The sequence below is a fragment of the Rattus norvegicus genome, chromosome 13 (genome assembly GCF_021556685.1).
Source record: "Rattus norvegicus strain SHRSP/BbbUtx chromosome 13, alternate assembly SHRSP_T2T, whole genome shotgun sequence".
Classification (NCBI taxonomy): Eukaryota; Metazoa; Chordata; class Mammalia; order Rodentia; family Muridae; genus Rattus; species Rattus norvegicus.
In genome coordinates, this window is record NC_141546.1 from 45,228,637 (window position 1) to 45,247,289 (window position 18,653).

General features: G+C 49.7%; 1 protein-coding gene across 2 annotated transcripts in view; it reads right to left on the minus strand.

Moving 5' to 3' along the window:
- The window catches only part of Rassf5 (Ras association domain family member 5), a 66,829-nt gene that overhangs the window by 19,058 nt on the left and 29,118 nt on the right, over window positions 1–18,653 (minus strand). The window contains exon 1 of one of the 2 annotated variants that reach the window (XM_087581510.1): window positions 3,613–3,951. In XM_087581510.1, coding sequence (XP_087437636.1) covers window positions 3,613–3,732 — 120 coding nt within the window. In that variant the 5' untranslated portion in view covers window positions 3,733–3,951. 2 annotated transcript variants of the gene reach the window in all.

The following is an 18,653-nucleotide window of genomic DNA, read 5'->3' on the forward strand; positions in this document are numbered from 1 at the left end:
AATGAGCATCTCTCCTTGACTGGTCTCAGGGCTGCCATTCCCTGAGTACCACAGGCCCTGTGGTAAGGAGCAATGGAAGAAGTGAGGGGCAGAATTAGGAGTTGGGTAGAACCCTGCAGCCCCCTTCCTTCTGGTGTTTTATTCAAAGAATTCAAAGGTTTCAAGGCAATCCAAAGAAAGCTGGGTGGTGGGGGTGCCGGGGAGCAAGGATATTTAGCTCTCATAAATAGAGTCTGCCTTCTGTTCTCCAATCCACAGCGGGGGAAACGGGAGGCGAGTTTTTTTAAAAAGTAGTCTTTCCATTTTAGGATAGACACAAAATAAGTTTTAAACAATATTTAATAGATTACAGTGAGCTTCTGCCACAGTACAGAGAGTCAAGGTCCCCTGGGCCTTGGAGGGATGGCAAGGGACTTACAGTGCCTCATCCAGCCCATGACTATTTGGGTCTTTCCAGGGAAGACAAAACCTGCGTCTGCCCTGGTCACCCACTGGGGCAGGAAGAGCGCAGTCTGAGATGGTTAGTTCAAGCCCCACCTCACTGGATACACACTAGTCAAGTCCTCCTGCTGTTCTCACCCTATTGTCTCCATCTGCCAAGTATGGCACTCTGGCATCGTTCAAGAAGAGGTTCTGTGTCTCCTCAGAACACACCCTCTTGATGCCCTGCTGGGGTCCCAGAGTCCCGAGGTCCTAGATCTGTTGACCATGCAGACATTCCAGCATTAGCTGGGGGTAACTGCACAAACATACAGACTGCCTGACCTCTCGGGCTAGTTCTCCTTCAAACCATCCGAAGTTCATTTTGAAACAACATATGACCCAGAAACCACAAACGCTGCTCAGTTAAGAGGAAGGTATCCAGAGTATACCACTTCAGCATCCTGAAACTGGCCCGTGTGACTCAAAAGGTCCCATTCTGATTCAAATGTAATACACTGCCCCAGGGAGCTGTCATCACTGCAGAGGAAAGAGCAGGTGGCCCAGAACCGGCCCCTTTTCTTCTTGCTATCCCCGGGCACCTCCTATGTATAAATGCAAACTTAAATATATACTTCCCACTCCCACCCAAAAGGCTGGAGAGAAGCCCGAGGGAGGTTCAGGATTAGTCAGGGACAACTCCCAGGAGATGGCACCAAACAGCGATGAGACTTTCCTGTAGTTGTGTCCTACCAGGCACAGACTGAACAGCTGACATAGGTTGCTCTGACAGGGCTATTTATAGAAGAATCTCAGCCTTTCCCGAGGGGACCTAAGTCTCCAAGAGACAAGGAAATACACACGCTCCCCTCCCTTTGAAACAAGAAAAAAAAAATTCTCTTAGGAGCTCAAATGCAATTTCTCTTTAAGTAGGAGACAAAGATTGCTAAGGGGTCACGATGGGGTCAGGGCATGGCGGTTCATTCTGAAATCCTTTCCAGACTCCAAGAGTCTGGTAGAGCCTGGAAATTTAGTAAAGAAGAAACAGAACAATAAGAACACCACTGACCAGAGGAAAACCCAGAAAGGTTGGAGAAAGCCTCCTCAGCTGTCAGCTGGCCCTATGCACTTCTTCAGAGCCAGTGGGGCCACTTTAGAGCCCAGTCACTGAGCCTTACGCTACCCCTGGGTAAGCCCTGTGCCAAAGGTTAGCCCAGGACTGAGAAAAGCTGTCTGTCGCTGACACAGGCCTGAATGTGCAAGGGTGGGTCAGGTCATGTTGCTTCCCACTCCTTCCCTGGGGTAGCTACCCCTTCCTTACCCTCATGTTGTTTTCCTGACATCTTGTTTTCCAGAAAATGAATTTCTTAGAGGGAGTTCCTGTCCTTATTAAGAGCACAGAGGCTGGCAAAGTGGTAACGAAATGTGCAAAGGACCCAAACCGTGTAATGGATTCACGGGACAACGCTGGGGCTGGAGAGATGGCTCAACAGTTAGGAGCACCGACTGCTCTTCCAGAGGCCCTGAGTTCAATTCCCAGCAACCACGTGGTGGCTCAAAACCATCTGCAATGGGATCTGATGCCCTCCACTGGTGTGTCTGAAGACAGTGACAGTGCACTCATATAAAATAAATAAATCTTTTTTTTTTTAAGATACAAAGTAAAGGAGGGCCTCTTCTGGGAAAATTAGATGGGAGAATGGAGAGAAGAGGATGCCTGGGCTTGGAGAAATCCATGTCTCCAGAGGGAGAGAGAGACTGGAGAGAGTGGAGTGGAAGCCAATCTACTTCATAGGCCCGTCTTGGCTTTTTTTTGTTTTGTTTTGTTTTGTTTTGTGAGGTTATTTCCATTTCTCTTCAGGAATAACAGAAACGTCTGCCTTTTCCAGTGGCCAAGCAAAAGGCGGTCGTGTGTGACCCCTTCCCACTCTGGTTATGCAAAGCTTTTGCCCTCTGGGACCAGCCCCACAAGCGAGAAGCAAGTCAGAAGGCTAAACTTTGTTTTTAAAACAGGAACCATTTCTTCCCAGGCCTTAACAAAACTTGCTAAAGCATAAAACAACAGTCGCCTATCAGAATGACCTAGAAAGCTCTTCCCACTCCCCATGCCCTGTGGGCACTTTGTGTAGTTACCATTGTGATCCGCTGCTCTAGACTGGGGGAGGGGTTCACAATGAAGCAAGAACCCCAAAAGAGGGGGGGACACTTCCTCTCCGCAGTGATGTTTTCCTGCCTGAGGCCTACCTAGTCATAGAAGGAACTACTGTCTCCCTGTCCCCCCACTTCCAAAAGCAAGTCCTTGGCTCCATGGGTCTGTTTGAGTAATATCACAAGCCGTCTTTGGGGCTTGGGGGACACCCTCATCAAGGGAAGGCTTGGAGCATTGGCCTGAAGTCAGAACTCAGCAAAGACAGGATCTGGAGGCAAGATGAATTATTCACAAAGGAGGTTCCCAGATAGACTTAGGGAAGTTTTGAGGTTATTTCTCTCTGGACAGGTCCACCTGTCCACTAGTTATTCACATCTGCCTAGGAACCGGCCCTTGAAGGTAGCTTTTCTAGTCCTGGCTTAGAACTGGCTGCCTAAGTTGCTCCATAAACTTCACACTTTTGCCCCCGGCCAACACACATGGCAGCCTGTGAGGTCCTGTGAGCACTCAGAAGAGAATGCCAGAGGACCAGCCTGGCTGGGTATCCAAAAGCCAGAGTGTTTAAGAAACACACAGCCCCCTTTAGATTGCCCAAGCCTACTCAGGAGCTAAAACGGTCGTATGACGGCAGCCTAGGCGAGAAGCCTGTTTCTGAAACCACTCTGGACTTCTGCAAAGTTACCAGACTAGGTTTTTAAAAATGGTTCCTAGCCACATACAAGACGGAAGTCTTAACTTGTATTTATCTACAGAGAGGCTGGGTGCCATTTCTTTACCATCTCCAAGCTGCAAACTCAAACTGGGAGGGGAACAAGACAGAGACGGTGAGCAAGCAGCCATCCATGAATCGGTGAGGTCTCCAAATCCTAGAGAGCCATTCTGAAAGGTCTAAGGGCAGGAAATACTGAAATGGAGTGCCCCCCCCCCCGAAGCCAGTCTACCAGTGCATGGCTCTACCTGGGGGAGGAAGGATGCCACAGTTTCCCTCGTAGACCTCGGAGCTTATTCCCTCCCTTGAGGCCGCTTGTAGTGATCAGGTTTACCTTTGAAGAGTGTTTGCTCTGAACATTCCTGAAAAAGGTGGTCTTAGCCGTAAAGAAGCAATCTTCCAGTTCCTCATCCAGGCTGCAGTACCCGCTGCTCATGCTGCTGTCTACGGTCATTGGGCCCCGCCCGAGTCTGAGCTCATCGGACTGCTGCGGGGCAGGGGCTGCGCGAGGGGCCCTTCGGGTTCTGGCTCAGGTGCGGGTTCTAGTGGGTTACCAGGCTGCTCTCAGGCAGGCAGTCCGTGCTTCCTTCATTGGGGTTTCAAGCGCCTGCACAGCTTGGGGCCCCGGGGTCCACGCACCTTGCTCTCTAGCGCCTGCAGTGTTGAGCATTGTGCCTGCCTGCTGGCTCCCCGCCCCCATGTGCTGACAAGCCACCCCTACACCTCCCTCCCAGTGCCTTTCCTGTACCGCTCTGTGTAGCTCTAAAGCCACTTCCTCTAGCAAGGTTCCCCAAAACCCTGCTGGGTGTCATTCACCCCACCCCACCCCCAGCTGAGTGTCAAGGACTCCCGGTGGAGATGCCAGGATAGGGGCCAACCAGGTTGGACCCGAGGGGGACAATTCCCTTGGCCCTTTCCTACTCCTTCTGGAAGCAGTCTTTCTCATATGCTATCATGATAGCTTTGGAGTAAAGGTATCCCTCCACCAATCCCATGCCCTCTACTCCATCCATCCCTCCACCCCGATATCCTTCCCCCTTTCCAGGCACTAGGTGGTGGTTAGAAAAGTAACCGGAGAGGGAAATCATCGTCTGGCCTTCCTGGAGAAGAAGCAGAGAAAACCACCAGGTCTAATGAGCACTTGTGAGTCCCAGAAGAGGCGATGCAGGGTGAGGCCGATCCACCCTTCCATCTACAGAACTCCACCATCAAAGAGGCAGCAGGCAGCCCTGGGTTATTTACACGTTTTCCTGTCAGTCTGGCGAAGGAGGCTTTCTGCCAGATTTGAGTCTTTCCTATACTTGATTCTCCAGTAACGAGGCGGGCTGGAAGGAAGGCTTTTCTTATTTGGGACTGATCCTTCCAGACCACAGTGGTCTGACAGCAATTTGGGCTACCACTGTTGGAGCAACAACCGCACATGCTCGGTGATGGCACGCTGTCTGCTGTTAATTTGAAATGTTAAATAGAGACCATTAATTCCATTTCGCAGATGAGGAAGCCAAAGCTTAGAGCAGTGCAAATAGGCTGCATATGACAGGGTCAGACTAGAGCTGTGACCTAGGCTCATTTTCTCTGAGTCACTGTGATGTCCCATCCATCAGCTGGGCTAAGACTGTTGGGCGGACACTCTGCCAGCTTTAAAGGTAGAGGAACCCGCAGAGCCAGGAAATGAGAGCACGACCTTTGGAAGCTTGCGCTTCAAAGAGCGCGCCAACACCACTTGCAGAATCTGGTGTCCTGTGGACCCCAGGATGACCTGGAGGGGCGTCGAAGAGGTAGGCTCTCAGGACCCAAGTCTCTGTGGCTGTTCTTACACTTCGGAACTAATCCAATGTTCAGGAAGCTGGGGCTGGCAGACTCGGAGCTGCACGCTCTACTCTAAGCAGTGGTTACTTTGTGTGAGCCTTCTTCCCCCTCCTCAGCCAAACCTGCCTGTGCTCTGGGTCTTTGAAGCTGCACCACGGTATGGTCCTACCATCCCATAGAGAAACCAGCAGATAACAGCGCCCTGGCATGGTGCCCTTGACCCAGAACCATTAATGCTACCAGCTCCCTCTCCCTAGAAGGAGGATAAGGAAAGACAGACAGCAGGCTAGAGATGAGGGTAGAGTAAGGGAGTAAGGGAGCAAGGAGGATTCGCTAGGAGTCAAGGGGGAGCTCCCTGGGGAAGACTGAGGAAGGGCTTGGCCCTGCCCACAGCAATCATCACATGGGTGATTTAGAGGCTGGGACGGTTTCCCCAGAGACAGTGGTTCAAGCCAGGAAGCTGATATCGGCTTCCACGTCTGATGTTGATAGGATGAACGCCATCTACGTCATCCTACCTTCGTGTCCAGCTAGAAAACCCCACAGTTTTCATAAAGCCAACCTCCAGGTTCAATGGAGCAATGTAAGACTCAGGAAACACGGGCCTCAGATCCTCTGGGACCACACTGCGTCCTCAGGGTCACAGACAGAGCTCTGCAATACCACTTTGGTGGCACGACATTCAAAATGTGATCTCAAACACAGCTAGTAACAACCTTTTCAAACTCTAGGGTCAAGCCTCCCGAGAACCAGCACAAGTCTCTTCTTGTGCACGGCACTTAGGGTGCCAGAGAGGAGGAGGAAGCCTGTGTTCTTAGAGTGCATTGCTCCATGCTATTCCAGACATGTGAGGTGGTTGATGCCTAGGGTTTTCAGAGAGCCTTTGATACCCACACTTCACTTAGGCCACTCCATAACCTTGAGAGCAGGTATTATGAGCATTTAAAGTTTTTTATTACTTTAATTTTTTTACAGTCCAGTCATTACCCCTCAACCCCCGTCTGCCTTCCCACAGTTCCTCATCCCATTCCTTTTCCCCCTGTCTCCAAGAGGATGTCCCTACCCCCACATCCCCTCACCCTACCCCCTGCCAAGCCTCCCCACTCCCTGAGGCCTCAAGTCTCTCAAGGGTTAGGCTCATCTTTTCTCTCACTAAGGCCCGACCAGGCAATCCTCTGCCATATATGTGTCAGGGACCTCGGATCAGCTGGTGTATACTGTCTGGTTCGTGGCTCAGTGTCTGAGAGATCTCAGGGGTCCAGGTTAGTTCAGACTGCTGGCCCATTTTACAGGTGAAAAAAAAAAACCCCAATGGCAGGAACTTGTCTTTTCCCAGCTCATTCCTTGCAAAACCTTCTGACGCCTCGTGACATTATCCTTCTCATCCACCACGGCCTGCCTGCCGGTGGATCTAGGCTTGGAAGAAGGCCAGGAGTAAGGCAAAGTTGAGACTGCAGACAGGGCCCCAGCTGATGAAAAGAAACCTGACAAGATCATACCCAATAGAGCAAGTGGAGCAGCTTCTATGGAGGAAAAATCCTGACTGGGGCTGTAGAGTCTGAAAGGGCAGAAGTCTGGCTGTCTGTTGTGACATCTAGTTGGAATCACGATGTTGACTAATTAACAACAGTGACATGGATTGGACCTGGGAACAGAGGGGGCGTGGAGGAGCTTGGGTGGTAGGATTCAAACTTCTAAGGGGTAAGCCACAAAGTATAGGAACTGCCTGATCTTGCCCATGGGGCCTGGAACAGGACTGGACCCGAAGTGTGCTGTGCAGAGCCCTACCTGCACCACGCAGGTTATGAAACCCTTGGTGACTGGTGAGTGGCCCACTTCCCTGTCTCAGGGCCAGATGCTGAAAGACATGACACTAAGCTATCCTCTGTCTCACAGGTACTCCTGACAGGAGGCCACGACCCTTGTCATATCCATCCTGGAGTTCTGCAGGTCCTAGAAAAGCAGTGACACTGGGAGGCAAGGACTAGTGTGCTTGCCTGAATGTGTCTGCACACTACCTTTTAAAGACTTATTTTATTTATTTATTTTTTTTCTTCTTTTTTTCGGAGCTGGGGACCGAACCCAGGGCCTTGCGCTCGCTAGGCAAGCGCTCTACCGCTGAGCTAAATCCCCAACCTCTTATTTTATTTATATGAGTACACTGTAGCTATCTTCAGACACACCAGAAGAGGGCATCAGATCCCATTACAGATGGTTGTGAGCCACCATGTGGTAGCTGGGATTTGAACTTAGAACCTCTGGAAGAGCAATCGGTGCTCTTAACCCCTAAGCCATCTCTCCAGCCCCCAAGGCAACTGTTATAAGGACAATGTTTAATTGGGGCTGGCTTACAGTTCAGAGGTTCAGTCCATTATCATTAAGGCAGGAGCACAACCAAGTTCCCTCATTAGAGCTGTGCTAAATTTGACTTGCATTCCCAGAAGCCATCCTTCCTTCTCACGCTTTCTCCTTTGTTATTCTCTCTGTCAAAAATCTTCTTCTGGGGGTCAGGGAGACAGCTCAGTTAATGAAGGGCTTATCACACAAGCACGGGGACCTACCTTTAATCTCTAACACCAATATAACAAGCCGGGTATGATGCCGTGCACTGATGTTGGGGAGAAGGAAACGGGAGGATCTCTGGGACCTGTTGGCCAGCCCGTCCAGCTGAATGAATCAATGAGCTCCAGGATTAAGTTTGTGAATGACCAAGGAAGGCTTCCGATGCCCTTCTCGGGCCTCTCATGAACATGCACACACATGCAAAAGTGTTCTCCACATACACCCCTACACATGCTATCCCCAACACAGAACTAAGGTAAATAGCATTCTTGAGGAATGGCCGTTGAGGCTGTTCTCTGGCTACCACATGCATATATACATCTATGTATGTGTCCAACACACACACACACACACACACACACACACACACACACACACACACCTCTTCCTCTGTCCTCTGCTTCCTGTCCCCCAGTGATGACCACACATCCCACACCTTCCTCAGAAGCATCCTTTCCCAGCTGTCTCACTTAGATTGAATCTTAAGACCACTATCTACCGCCCCTGGGTGGCATTTCTGAGCACGACATGGCTGTGTACAGCAGACAGCTCAGCTTTTCCACAGACGATTTCCTGTTTTAGAAGATAAGCATCTTATACCATTCAGGCTAGACTCACACGAGATTCACTTTCTCGGAGGCGCGAGCCCACACCACGCTTCTCTTTCTTGACTGCCAGGCTAGGAGCTCTGACAGGAGTCTGGAGGCATACAAATAAACACTTTTGAGTGGAGTTGAATTAACTCAGCCACTGACACCAAGAAGCTGACATCCTGGAGAGCTCATGATCAGGTTGGGGGCAGGGCTGGAGTCTGCCTTTGTTGTCCTTTTGTGAAACTAGAGAACAGCAGTGTTTCTGTTCAGTAACTTTCACCCTCAGGGTCCCGGCAGGTGCAGGGCTAATCTTCCAGAATCTGGGGTGGGTTAGCCTTCTGCTGTGAAGTTGCAGCCCTCATAGTACTACTCACAGAAAGGAAGGTCCTGCTACCATGTACCTCAGAGCTTCGGGAATGACCTGCCATCTTGGAAGCCCATTGCTCACAGTCTATGAGGAACACAGAGAAGCGTCTCCAGGGCTCCCACACTTTTAGGGAAATAGACCTGGAGTTCTGTCCCTCTTTAGAGGCAGGCTCTCAGGTACTATGTTGTTTTGAAGGTATCTGGTTCTGGCACAGCAGAAACGAGCTCACCCTGCGGCAGGCAAAGGGCCCTTGGCAGCTCCAGTGCGGGAAGGTTCTAGGTGCAGGTGAATTGTCCTGTTAGGCAGCACTGCTGGCTCTGAAATGGTAGGGACACCGTGGCACAGAGTATGCCAAATGTAGTCAGAGTCAGGTAGAGAGAGCTGGCTTTGCTTTGGCACACATGGATGGCTAACACTCATCTGGCTACTTCTGGAATTTCCTGGGGAGAGACAATCGGTTCCTTCTCCAGGATATGGGGTCAGGACAGAAACTGAGGCTCAATTATAATCATGGGAACCAAGAAAGCAAACACTGAAGAGGCCAGGTGGGAGTCTAATGAGCCCTGTTCCCTCATTTCCCAAGTCTGCCAGAAGAGACCGGATTGGATCTCCGGCCCTCTCTCTGCCTTTTCCAACATTCCTGCTGACGTCCATAAACTATAGGTGGTGAGTCACCTCCATTTTATGGTGGGCTGAGGATGGCGGTAGTAACTACCCCAAGGAAAGAGAGAAAACAATACCACCTCTGAAAAGACAAAGACCGAAGCAGTAAACTGTGGGACAAATTAAAAAAGTGAAATTACACACACACACACACACACACACACACACACACACACACACACACACACGTATGTAACTAGAATCCTCCAGAGAACAGCAGTCAGAGGGTGTAAAAACCTGAGGAAATGGCTTACAGTTTCCCCAATTTTGAGGACAACATAAACTCACACAGCCAAGAAGGTGAATGAGCCTCAAACAAAAGAAGCAAACAGCAGCAAAGGGCACAAAATACTCAAATTATTCAAATGTCACAGTAAAGAGCGGGCCAGGCAGTGGTGGTGCGGTGCCTTTAATTCCAGCATGCAGGGGGCAGAGGCAGGAGAGTCTCTGAGTTCAAGGCCAGCCTGGTCTAGTTCCAGGACAGCCAGGGTGACACAGAGAAACCCTGTCTTAAAGGCCAAAGAGAGGAGCTGGAGAGATGGCTCAGCGGTTAAGAACACTGACTGCTCTTCCAGAGGTCCTGAGTTCGAATCCCAGCAACCACACGGTGGCTCACAATCAGCTGTAATGGGATCTGATGCCCTCTTCTGGTGTGCCTGAAGACAGCTACAGTGTACATAATAAATACATACATAAGTATTTAAAAAAAAAACAGAGAGAGAGAGAGAGAGACAGCATGTCATATACAGATGACCGTGGACATAGAACAGTTACAGGTAAAAACCACACGAGAGATAATAGTGGCATTGGTATAACAAGTAACAACAGAAAAAACCTTTGAGTTTAAAATTTTTTTTTTTTTTGGTTCTTTTTTTCGGAGCTGGGGACTGAACCCAGGGCCTTGCGCTTCCTAGGCAAGTGCTCTACCACTGAGCTAAATCCCCAACCCCGAGTTTAAAATTTTTATCTCAGACGTAAAGAAGAAACAAGGACCTTTTCAGACATCTGCACACACTCGACACAAGCCAGCAATATAACGAGCTACGCCAAAGTCTGTGTCGACACAGAACCTTTACAGACTGACAAGTCCCTACTGCTCAATGGCACATGGCTGTAGACAGACACAGGAGTGTTGAGGTGGCTTAGCAGGTAAGAACACTTCCCTGCGAGCATGAGGGACTAGGTCTGAATCTCCAACATGAACTTAACATGACTGTGCATGCCTGAACCCCAGCATTAAAGGGCGGAGACGGGAAGAAGCTAACCACGGCTAACCACTCAGCGTACATGGTTGGCTCTGGATTCAGAAGGTAGGGGGTCACAGAGAAAGCCACCTAACGCCCTGCCCGGGCCTCCAGATGTGTACACAGTGTGGAGCCAGACTCTCAGGCTTATGTGCCACACGCACAGAGACCACATGGGAGTGCTTGCCCACATGCAGGCACGAAGAGTGAGCACGGGGTGGGGGTCGGGGGCAGCTCCATCCTCTCAGAGGATAAGGGAAGGGCAAATGGGGCAGGGATGATGTAAAGGGAGGACTGGGAGGTGGGCGCAGCAATCAGGATGTAAAATGAATAAAAAATAAATTAGAAAACATGAAGAAAGGAAAACGAAATATTAAACTTACAGTCACTCAAAGAAGAGCACTACTGGGGAGATTAGCTCAGTGGTAAAGCAGCCACCAGATATGTGTGAGGCCCTAAGTTCAATTCCCAGCATCTCAAAGAAAAGGTTCAGCAACTATGAAAGGAAGTATTTCGGTTCACAGAATGGCACCAAGGATAAAGACAGCTACTTCACATTGATAAAGTGGCCAACTATAAGGACACGGTAATGCTAAAACTGTTATGTACCCAATGATGGAGCTTCAAAACAAAGGGATAGCCAGTAAGGGGCTGCAGCTGGTAATTTCAGGACTCAGGAGGATGAAGCAGGAGGGTTATGAGTTCCAGGCCCGTAGGGATTCCATATCAAGACCCTGTCTGACAAACAAACAAGCAAATCAAGGGTTGGGGATGTTGATCAGTGACAGAGCCTTTGCCTAGCATGCTGAAGGCCCTAGGCTCACCATCAGCACGGGGAGTGTATATACATACACATATGTAATGAGTATATACATACACATATGTAATGAGTATATACATGCACATGTGTAATGCGTATATATACATGCGCATATGTAATGTGTATATACATGCGCATATGTAATGGGTATATAATGCACACATGTAATGTGTATATACACATGCATATGTAATGCGTATACACATACATATGTAATCTGTATATACATATGTAATGTGTATATACATATACATATGTGTATGTGTATATACCTATACATATAGAACGTTGAATATACAAATCCACCAAGAATCCCCATGACAGAGAGCCAGGGCCTTAGCAGGATGCACACTCATTAAGTGTGGAGGAGGGCAAAGAATGTAATAAAAATATACTGTATGAAAGTTAAAAAACAAAAAAACCTTTTGTCCATTCAGATTCTCTTCCTCTTCTCTGGCTCCCCCATGTGGTGGCCCTGTGCTCAACAGACACTAGCCCCTCCTTTTCTTTCTTTCTTTTTTTTTTTTTTAAGATTTATTTATTTATTATATACACTGTGGCTGCCTTCAGACACCCCAGAAGAGGGCATCGGATCCCATTACAGATGGTCATGAGCCACCATGTGGTTGCTGGGATTTGAACTCTGGAAGAGCAGTCAGTGCTCTTAACCGCTGAGCCATCTCTCCTGCCCACCCCTCCTCTTCTTAAGGACCTGGTAAGCAAGGCCTGGCATGGAGACTGTGCTGTGGGAGGAGTCAGGAGATTCGAACTCCTGCCAGCTGAGTCAGTTCTCGGCTGCAGCCAGGCTCTGTTAGGGAAGGATAGTGAGGAGGGGCTGTCTGTCCATGCTTAGGGTGGGAGTGCAGGCAGAAAGGAAACAGAGACCTCCAGGGTTGAAAGGCAGCCAGGTACATCCACTCTGGAGATTTGAAAGTCATCTGTCTGTGGGTGAAATGGACCAGAGTCACCTGCACAGTGGCGGGATGACTTAGGCCTCTATGGTTAATCAAAGGGACCCATTGCCTGCAGAGAGATAGCTCAGATGGCCTCTATGCACCTAACGATGGGGCTTGCCACACAAACATAAGGACCCGAGCTGTGACTCTGATCTTGGATCTACTGCTTGGGGGTCTCGAGAACAGCAGGCCACAGAAGGGAGTGATTTGTCCCTTCCCTTAGGACATCTGACCATATCTGGTTTGGGTTGTCAGATCAGTGGGTGGACTTTATTCACTCCAAAGGTTTGATCCCCAAAACACACATACAAAGCTGGGCACAGTAGCACATGCTTGTGAGCACAGCGCTGGGGATGTGAATCCTGGAGCTCACTGGACAGCCAGTCCAGCTCCATCAGTGAACCTCAAGCTCCAGTGAGACTGTCTCAGAAAACAAGGTGGACAGCTCCTCAGAAACTATGCCCGAAGCTGATCTCTGGCTTCCAGAGATCACACGTACACATATGCAGCATACACATGTGTATCCGCACACACATGTGCACATATACAGCAAACACATATGTACCTGCACACACATGTGCACATATACAGCAAACACATATGTACATGCACACACACATGTGCACATATATAGCACACACATGTGCATATATACAGCATACACATATGTACCTGCACACGACATGTGCATATATACAGCACACACATTTGTACCTGTACACACATGTGCACTTAGATAGCACACACATGTGCACATAGACAGTACACACATATGTACCTGCACACAACACACACAATATACAGCACACATTCAAACAAGTCCATAGAAATAAATTTCTAAAAATGCTTGTATGCAAAGAGAACTGTCAAATAAACAGGTCATGTGGAGCAAGGCCATGGCTAGAAGGTCCCGAGCAGGATGATGCCAGAAGAGGACCTGGGCCCAGGAACGGCTCTAGGAGGGGCTGGTCTCTGCAGGAGACTCAGGAATAGAAGAGCTGGGGAATAGGATTTGAGTAATGGGGTGGGTATGTGTGGGAGGTTGGGGGTAGTGTTTCCGTTTGTCTCTTATAATCTGTGAACTCCATGTCCAAGAAAAGTGTGTCAACAGCCAGAAGGCCAGAGCTGTCTGGTCCGGGAGAGCACAGTTGGATGAGAATCAAAGCGCAGCCAAGCGCAGCATCTTCCCTGGTGTCGCTGTCATGGAGGGGCTAGGCTGCTTCATTGTGGGTGCTACTGGGGGCTTTCATCACTGGGGTTGCATAGTAAGAGCACATACATGTGCATATAGACAGCACACACACATGTGTACATAGACAGCACACACATACATGTGCACATATACAGCACACACATTTGTACCTGTACATACATGTGCACATAGACAGCACAGACATTTGTACCTTTATATACATGTGCACATACAACACACACATGTGCAGATATACAGTCCCCAGAAACATAAAGCATTTCAGTGTAACCCCCTCCCCACCCCATGAAAGAACCACGTCTGCTCCAGCAATTTGTCCTGCTCCTCGACTAGCAGGGCGACATTCTCTGAGAGGCCGACTCTGAAGCCAGGGCCTGGGTAGGCCTGCAGGAGATGCGTCTGATCGCACTAAGGGTGCCCAAGGGAAAGGCGCCGAGGCTTCAGGATCCGTGAGGAAAGTCTTGTAAAACCATTGATCTTCTGGCTTGCAAAAGCAAGCAACTATTATGCCTTCCTGGGGAGGGACAGGGACCACAGGGCCTCAGGAGTCTGCAGCTAAGGCTCTAAGCCATCCCGCCCCTCCCACATCTGCTTCTGCCTTTCCTTTCCTTCTGCCTCCTTCTGCTGAGATAGTCAGAAATCGACCATTATCGCTTTTAAAAGGCGAAGGCCAAATACTATCCATAGGATGATCTCAGTCATATTTTGAAAAATGTATGAAGGACTGGGAGTTGCAGTTCAGTAGTGGATTGTGAATGCCTCTGTGAGTGCACAAGGCTGTGGCTTCAGTCCTCAGTCACACACACACACACACACACACACACACACACACACAAATGCTTGCTTGTACACAGGGATACATGAACATTCATATAAGACTGCTTTTTTTCCCAGCTGTTGAAAAATCTATGTTCTTCTTTCTCTTAAGTAGCAAAAAGGAGAAATGCCACTGGATTGAGACCTTATAATAGACACGGGCCCCCACCTAACTGAGCTCAGGCCCAGGACTCTGCCTCAATAAATCCTCAGGAAGATAGCAAGAGGTGAGTTAGTCCAGCCAGGCAACAGCAGCAGGCAGAAGAAAGCACCTACCATTCTCATGTAACAAAATCCAAGCCAAGGCGGAAATTAGCATGAACAGGTGTCTTAGAAGACACAAAGAACCTGGATCAGGGCCTGGCTTTCCCCACAGAGCATGGTGGGGTGCTCTACTGAAGGCTGGGGGCAAGCCTGCCCAAGACACGTGCCACAGCACCCAGCAACTGGACCCACACAAGCTGTTTGCTGCTGGGAGTCTGCTTGGCTGGCACTGTGAGGGTTTTTTTTACAGCTGTCACGACGCAGGGCTGTTTCTGTGATTGTCAGCCATGACTCACTTAGCCAGAGGGCTCTAGGATACCTTTTCTTCCAAGGAGGACAGAGCTCTGTTGTCTGATGCACCCCTGGAAAAACGCTCCTCCTGGCCATCATTCTAAGAGACCGTGTGTGTGTGTGTGTGTGTGTGTGTGTGTGTGTGTGTGTGTGTGTGTGTGTGTGTGTGTGTGTGTGTGTGCGCGCGCGCGCGCGCGCGTGCATGCACAGGTGCAATAAAACTATGCACTTCCTCCCTTCTGTCTGCAGCCCTGGGAGTTGGCCCACAGCCTACAGAGGCTTTTTCACCTCGGCACAGTTGACATTTGGGACCAGCTGCTGCCATATTGCCTCGCTCTGGGTTATACATGCAAAACACTGAGCAGAACCCCTGGCCTCCACGTACCAGGTCCCAGCTGACAAACTAAACCATCTCCAGATGAGGCCAGATGTGTCGGGGGAGGGGGGCGAACGAATCACTTCCTTCTGCAGTCTGCTGCTCTGGACAGAGTATGAGAGACCCCAAGAAGCAGATCCAGGTAGTGGGGAACCAGGATCCAGGATGGGGGATGGGTCGGATTGGGACCAGAAAGAAGAGACTTGACAGTAGCCAAAGAGAAAGAGGAACTGGGGGATGCAGTTGTTTAAATACACTTCTAGGAGCAGGGCAGTGGTGGTGTTCACCCTTAATCCCAGCATCGGGAGGCAAAGGCAGGTGGATTTCTGAGTTTGAGGCTAATGAGGCCAGTGTGGTCTATTGATCAAGTTCCAGGACAGCCAAGGCTATGCAAAGAAACCCTATTTCCAAAAACAAAAGGGCACCCCCCCCCAAAAAAAAACCATAAAAGACCCTTTTAGGGACGCTGCACTATTCACCTTCTGTCTTTTAAGGGAATGTTCATCAACAGGCTGGGGGAGGGGTGCGCTGAGGGGCAGCCCAGACAAAGCACTGGCCCGGCAAGCTTCAAATTCCATGGCCAGCATCAGAAAACAAGTGAAGCAAAGCAAAGCAAGACAGAACACAAGAAGAAATCTGCATTGCCCATCAGTGCTTCTCTGGCTCGGGTGTAGGCCAGGCTTCTCCCCGAGGCCTGGCTGCTCCCCGAGGCCTGGCTGCAGACTCTGCTAGAGTAGCCACGATTCCAAAGACTGAAGAGAGGGTGTCAAAGCTTTCTATGTGCATCCTAGGACCAGTCTGCCATTACCCCTTATAAGCACGCATCACACTTGCTTTGTAATAATGCTTTTCCGTGGAAGCGGGCACAGGCACAGCAGGGGACCTGGGAACACCACAGAGTGCCAGGCATTTGAACACCACGGAGCACGTGCTGGAGGTTGTAGGGACATGAGACTGCCCGTGAGTCCTCCATCATGCCTGTGCATCTCCCTCTTCAGAGTCAGACTTCATCCTTCCTCATCTTGCCGAAAGCGCAAGACACGAAAAATCCATTTTTCTTAAGTGTATCGTGAAGTCCCCCATAGTGGGCACTTAAAACCTCGCTAAATTAATAAATGGGTAATATCCTAGGACACATGTACCTTCCCTGACCAGCAAGCCCTCAACCCGAGGGACAAGGCTCACACCAAATGTCACCTCCTTTGGGAAGCCTTTCTCGGATTTTTTTTTTTTTCTGTTAGCAGTGGACTCAAAACACTAAACTGATAGTTATCACACACATGTATATACCATGTCCTGGTACATACCACTCAGCTATGTTACAATTCCCCGGCCAGAATGGAGGCTCTCTGTGGACCATCTGAAGTTATCATTTATTATGCTTTCATAGATAACAGATATTCAATGCATGTTTAACATAATAATCAATACACACTCTCCTCTGTCTGCATCCCAAACCTTAAACATCATAGTTCAGATGCATGGTCATTCACGTGCTTTGCCAACCTTGGAATCATGAGCCACTGAGGACACCATACTCCCCTGGCTTCTGCAGAGAAAGAGCACATTCCCAGTCCCTTTGAAGGTCTGTCTGAGAAGTCTGGAAGGATTTATGATCTAAAGACAAGATGATGTGTGAAGCTTCAGGCCTTCTAGAAACTTTTCTAGGAATCACTCTGCTCCTACCTGCACCCATACCTGGATCAGGGCTCAGGGTCAAATAGATTTTGTGGAGAAATCCGCAGGGCAGGCTTCTCCCTGTCATGTCCCCAGACCCCTGTGGAAGGGTGTGTCTGAGGCTCCATCTGGTCAGAGAATGGCTTGTGCCACCCACGGGGGCTGCTCTCCAGCCTGGCCTGTGGCCTCCCCTGCTTACCTTGTTGAAGGTTGGGGTGAGGGTGCTTTCTGGAGACTGTCTGTCCAGGGCAGGGCCCTCCTTCTGTCTGCAGTCCAGCTGGATCAGGCTGCGGCACTCTGGGTGGCAGGTGAATTTACAATCTAGAGGGAGAGAATCAAAGGGATGAGGGGTCAGGAAGATGTCTACTTCCTCACCCAGAGAAACTGGGATTGTGTTTAGCACCGATGGTATAGCGCCGGAGAGGAGGGGAGGCTGGACGGGGACTGTGTTGGGGTGGTGTCTGACCTCTGTGCTGGAGCGAATGGTGGCAGCAAATGCTTCAGATTCATACAGACCGCTTCCACCGCATTATCTTCTGTGACCCTGCACTCGCTATTGGGACCTGGAGTCCTTGGTGATTTCTTCATGGTCAGATCATCTGGTTATGCAGTGCCCATTCTACTAATTCATACTGATAACCAGAGGCCGTATCTCCCTGGAAGAACCTCGCATTGTCCATCTATAAAACATAGGTTTCACCCAGCCTTATGTAAAGATGCTTCCACGGGCAGAAGAGGGTGTGTCTGCAAGCATTAAAGTCCCCCCGAAGGCACAGTCAGTGTCTTAAGCATCATCTCTGGCCCTGTCCAGTCCAGCGGTGGTCTAAACCACCACGTCGGGGTGGTTCTTTTAACCCCACTGGAATAGTCGACTGACCATATCCCAAACTGGGGGAATCATACGCATTTCCAGAGGTGGTGTTCTCATCCACGGAAGTAGAGACTCAGTGTCCAGAATTGGAAAGAACCTTTAGACTTTCATCCAGGGACTTCCTTAGAGATAGGAAACTCCCAGAAATTTAAAGGGAGGCACACACCACAAGTGGCAGAACATACGCTAGCTACTGTTGCCTGTTTCTCAGGACCTTCCCCTGGAGCCTCCTTGGCAAAAGGGAAGGGTAGTCAAAGGGGCCAGAAGGCAGAGAGATTCAGCCTGGGGTAGGAGAAGAAAAGGACAGGAGGGCGGGGCTGGTGGAAACAGGAAATGGAAGCAAGTGATCAGCAGGTAGGACAGTTCCCACAGATGGCTGCTGGGTCAGCTGTGGTCCCTTGTCCTGGAGGTGCCACAGCTTGGTCAGAGCATAGCTCTCCACACACTGGCTTCTCTGACTGAAGCGAGGTGCCTGAGGTAACCCAGAGCAGGTGGGTTTTATGGCAGGGGACCTCAGAGCCCAGGGAGGATCACTTTTGGTTGACGATGGTTCAGACACCTTGAGAGTCCTTTCTGTCCTTTCTGCCACCAGACTTCGAATTTTGGCATGTGGTTTTTTTTCCAAGTGCCGAGCAGACTACTCTATCTTGGGGGTCCTGAGGCAGCTGGTTTTCTTCCTGCTCATCTGAGGAATTCCAGAAGGTGATTCTTGCTTTCCCCAGCTGCCTCCTTAGATCTCCCTATATCAGCCTCCAGACCGAGAGACCCTGACCAATAAAGGGACACAGGTTCCAGAACCCCACATCCTCCTTTCTCTGTGGCCTAAAATTGTGTCCACAAATTCCTGGGGTGACAG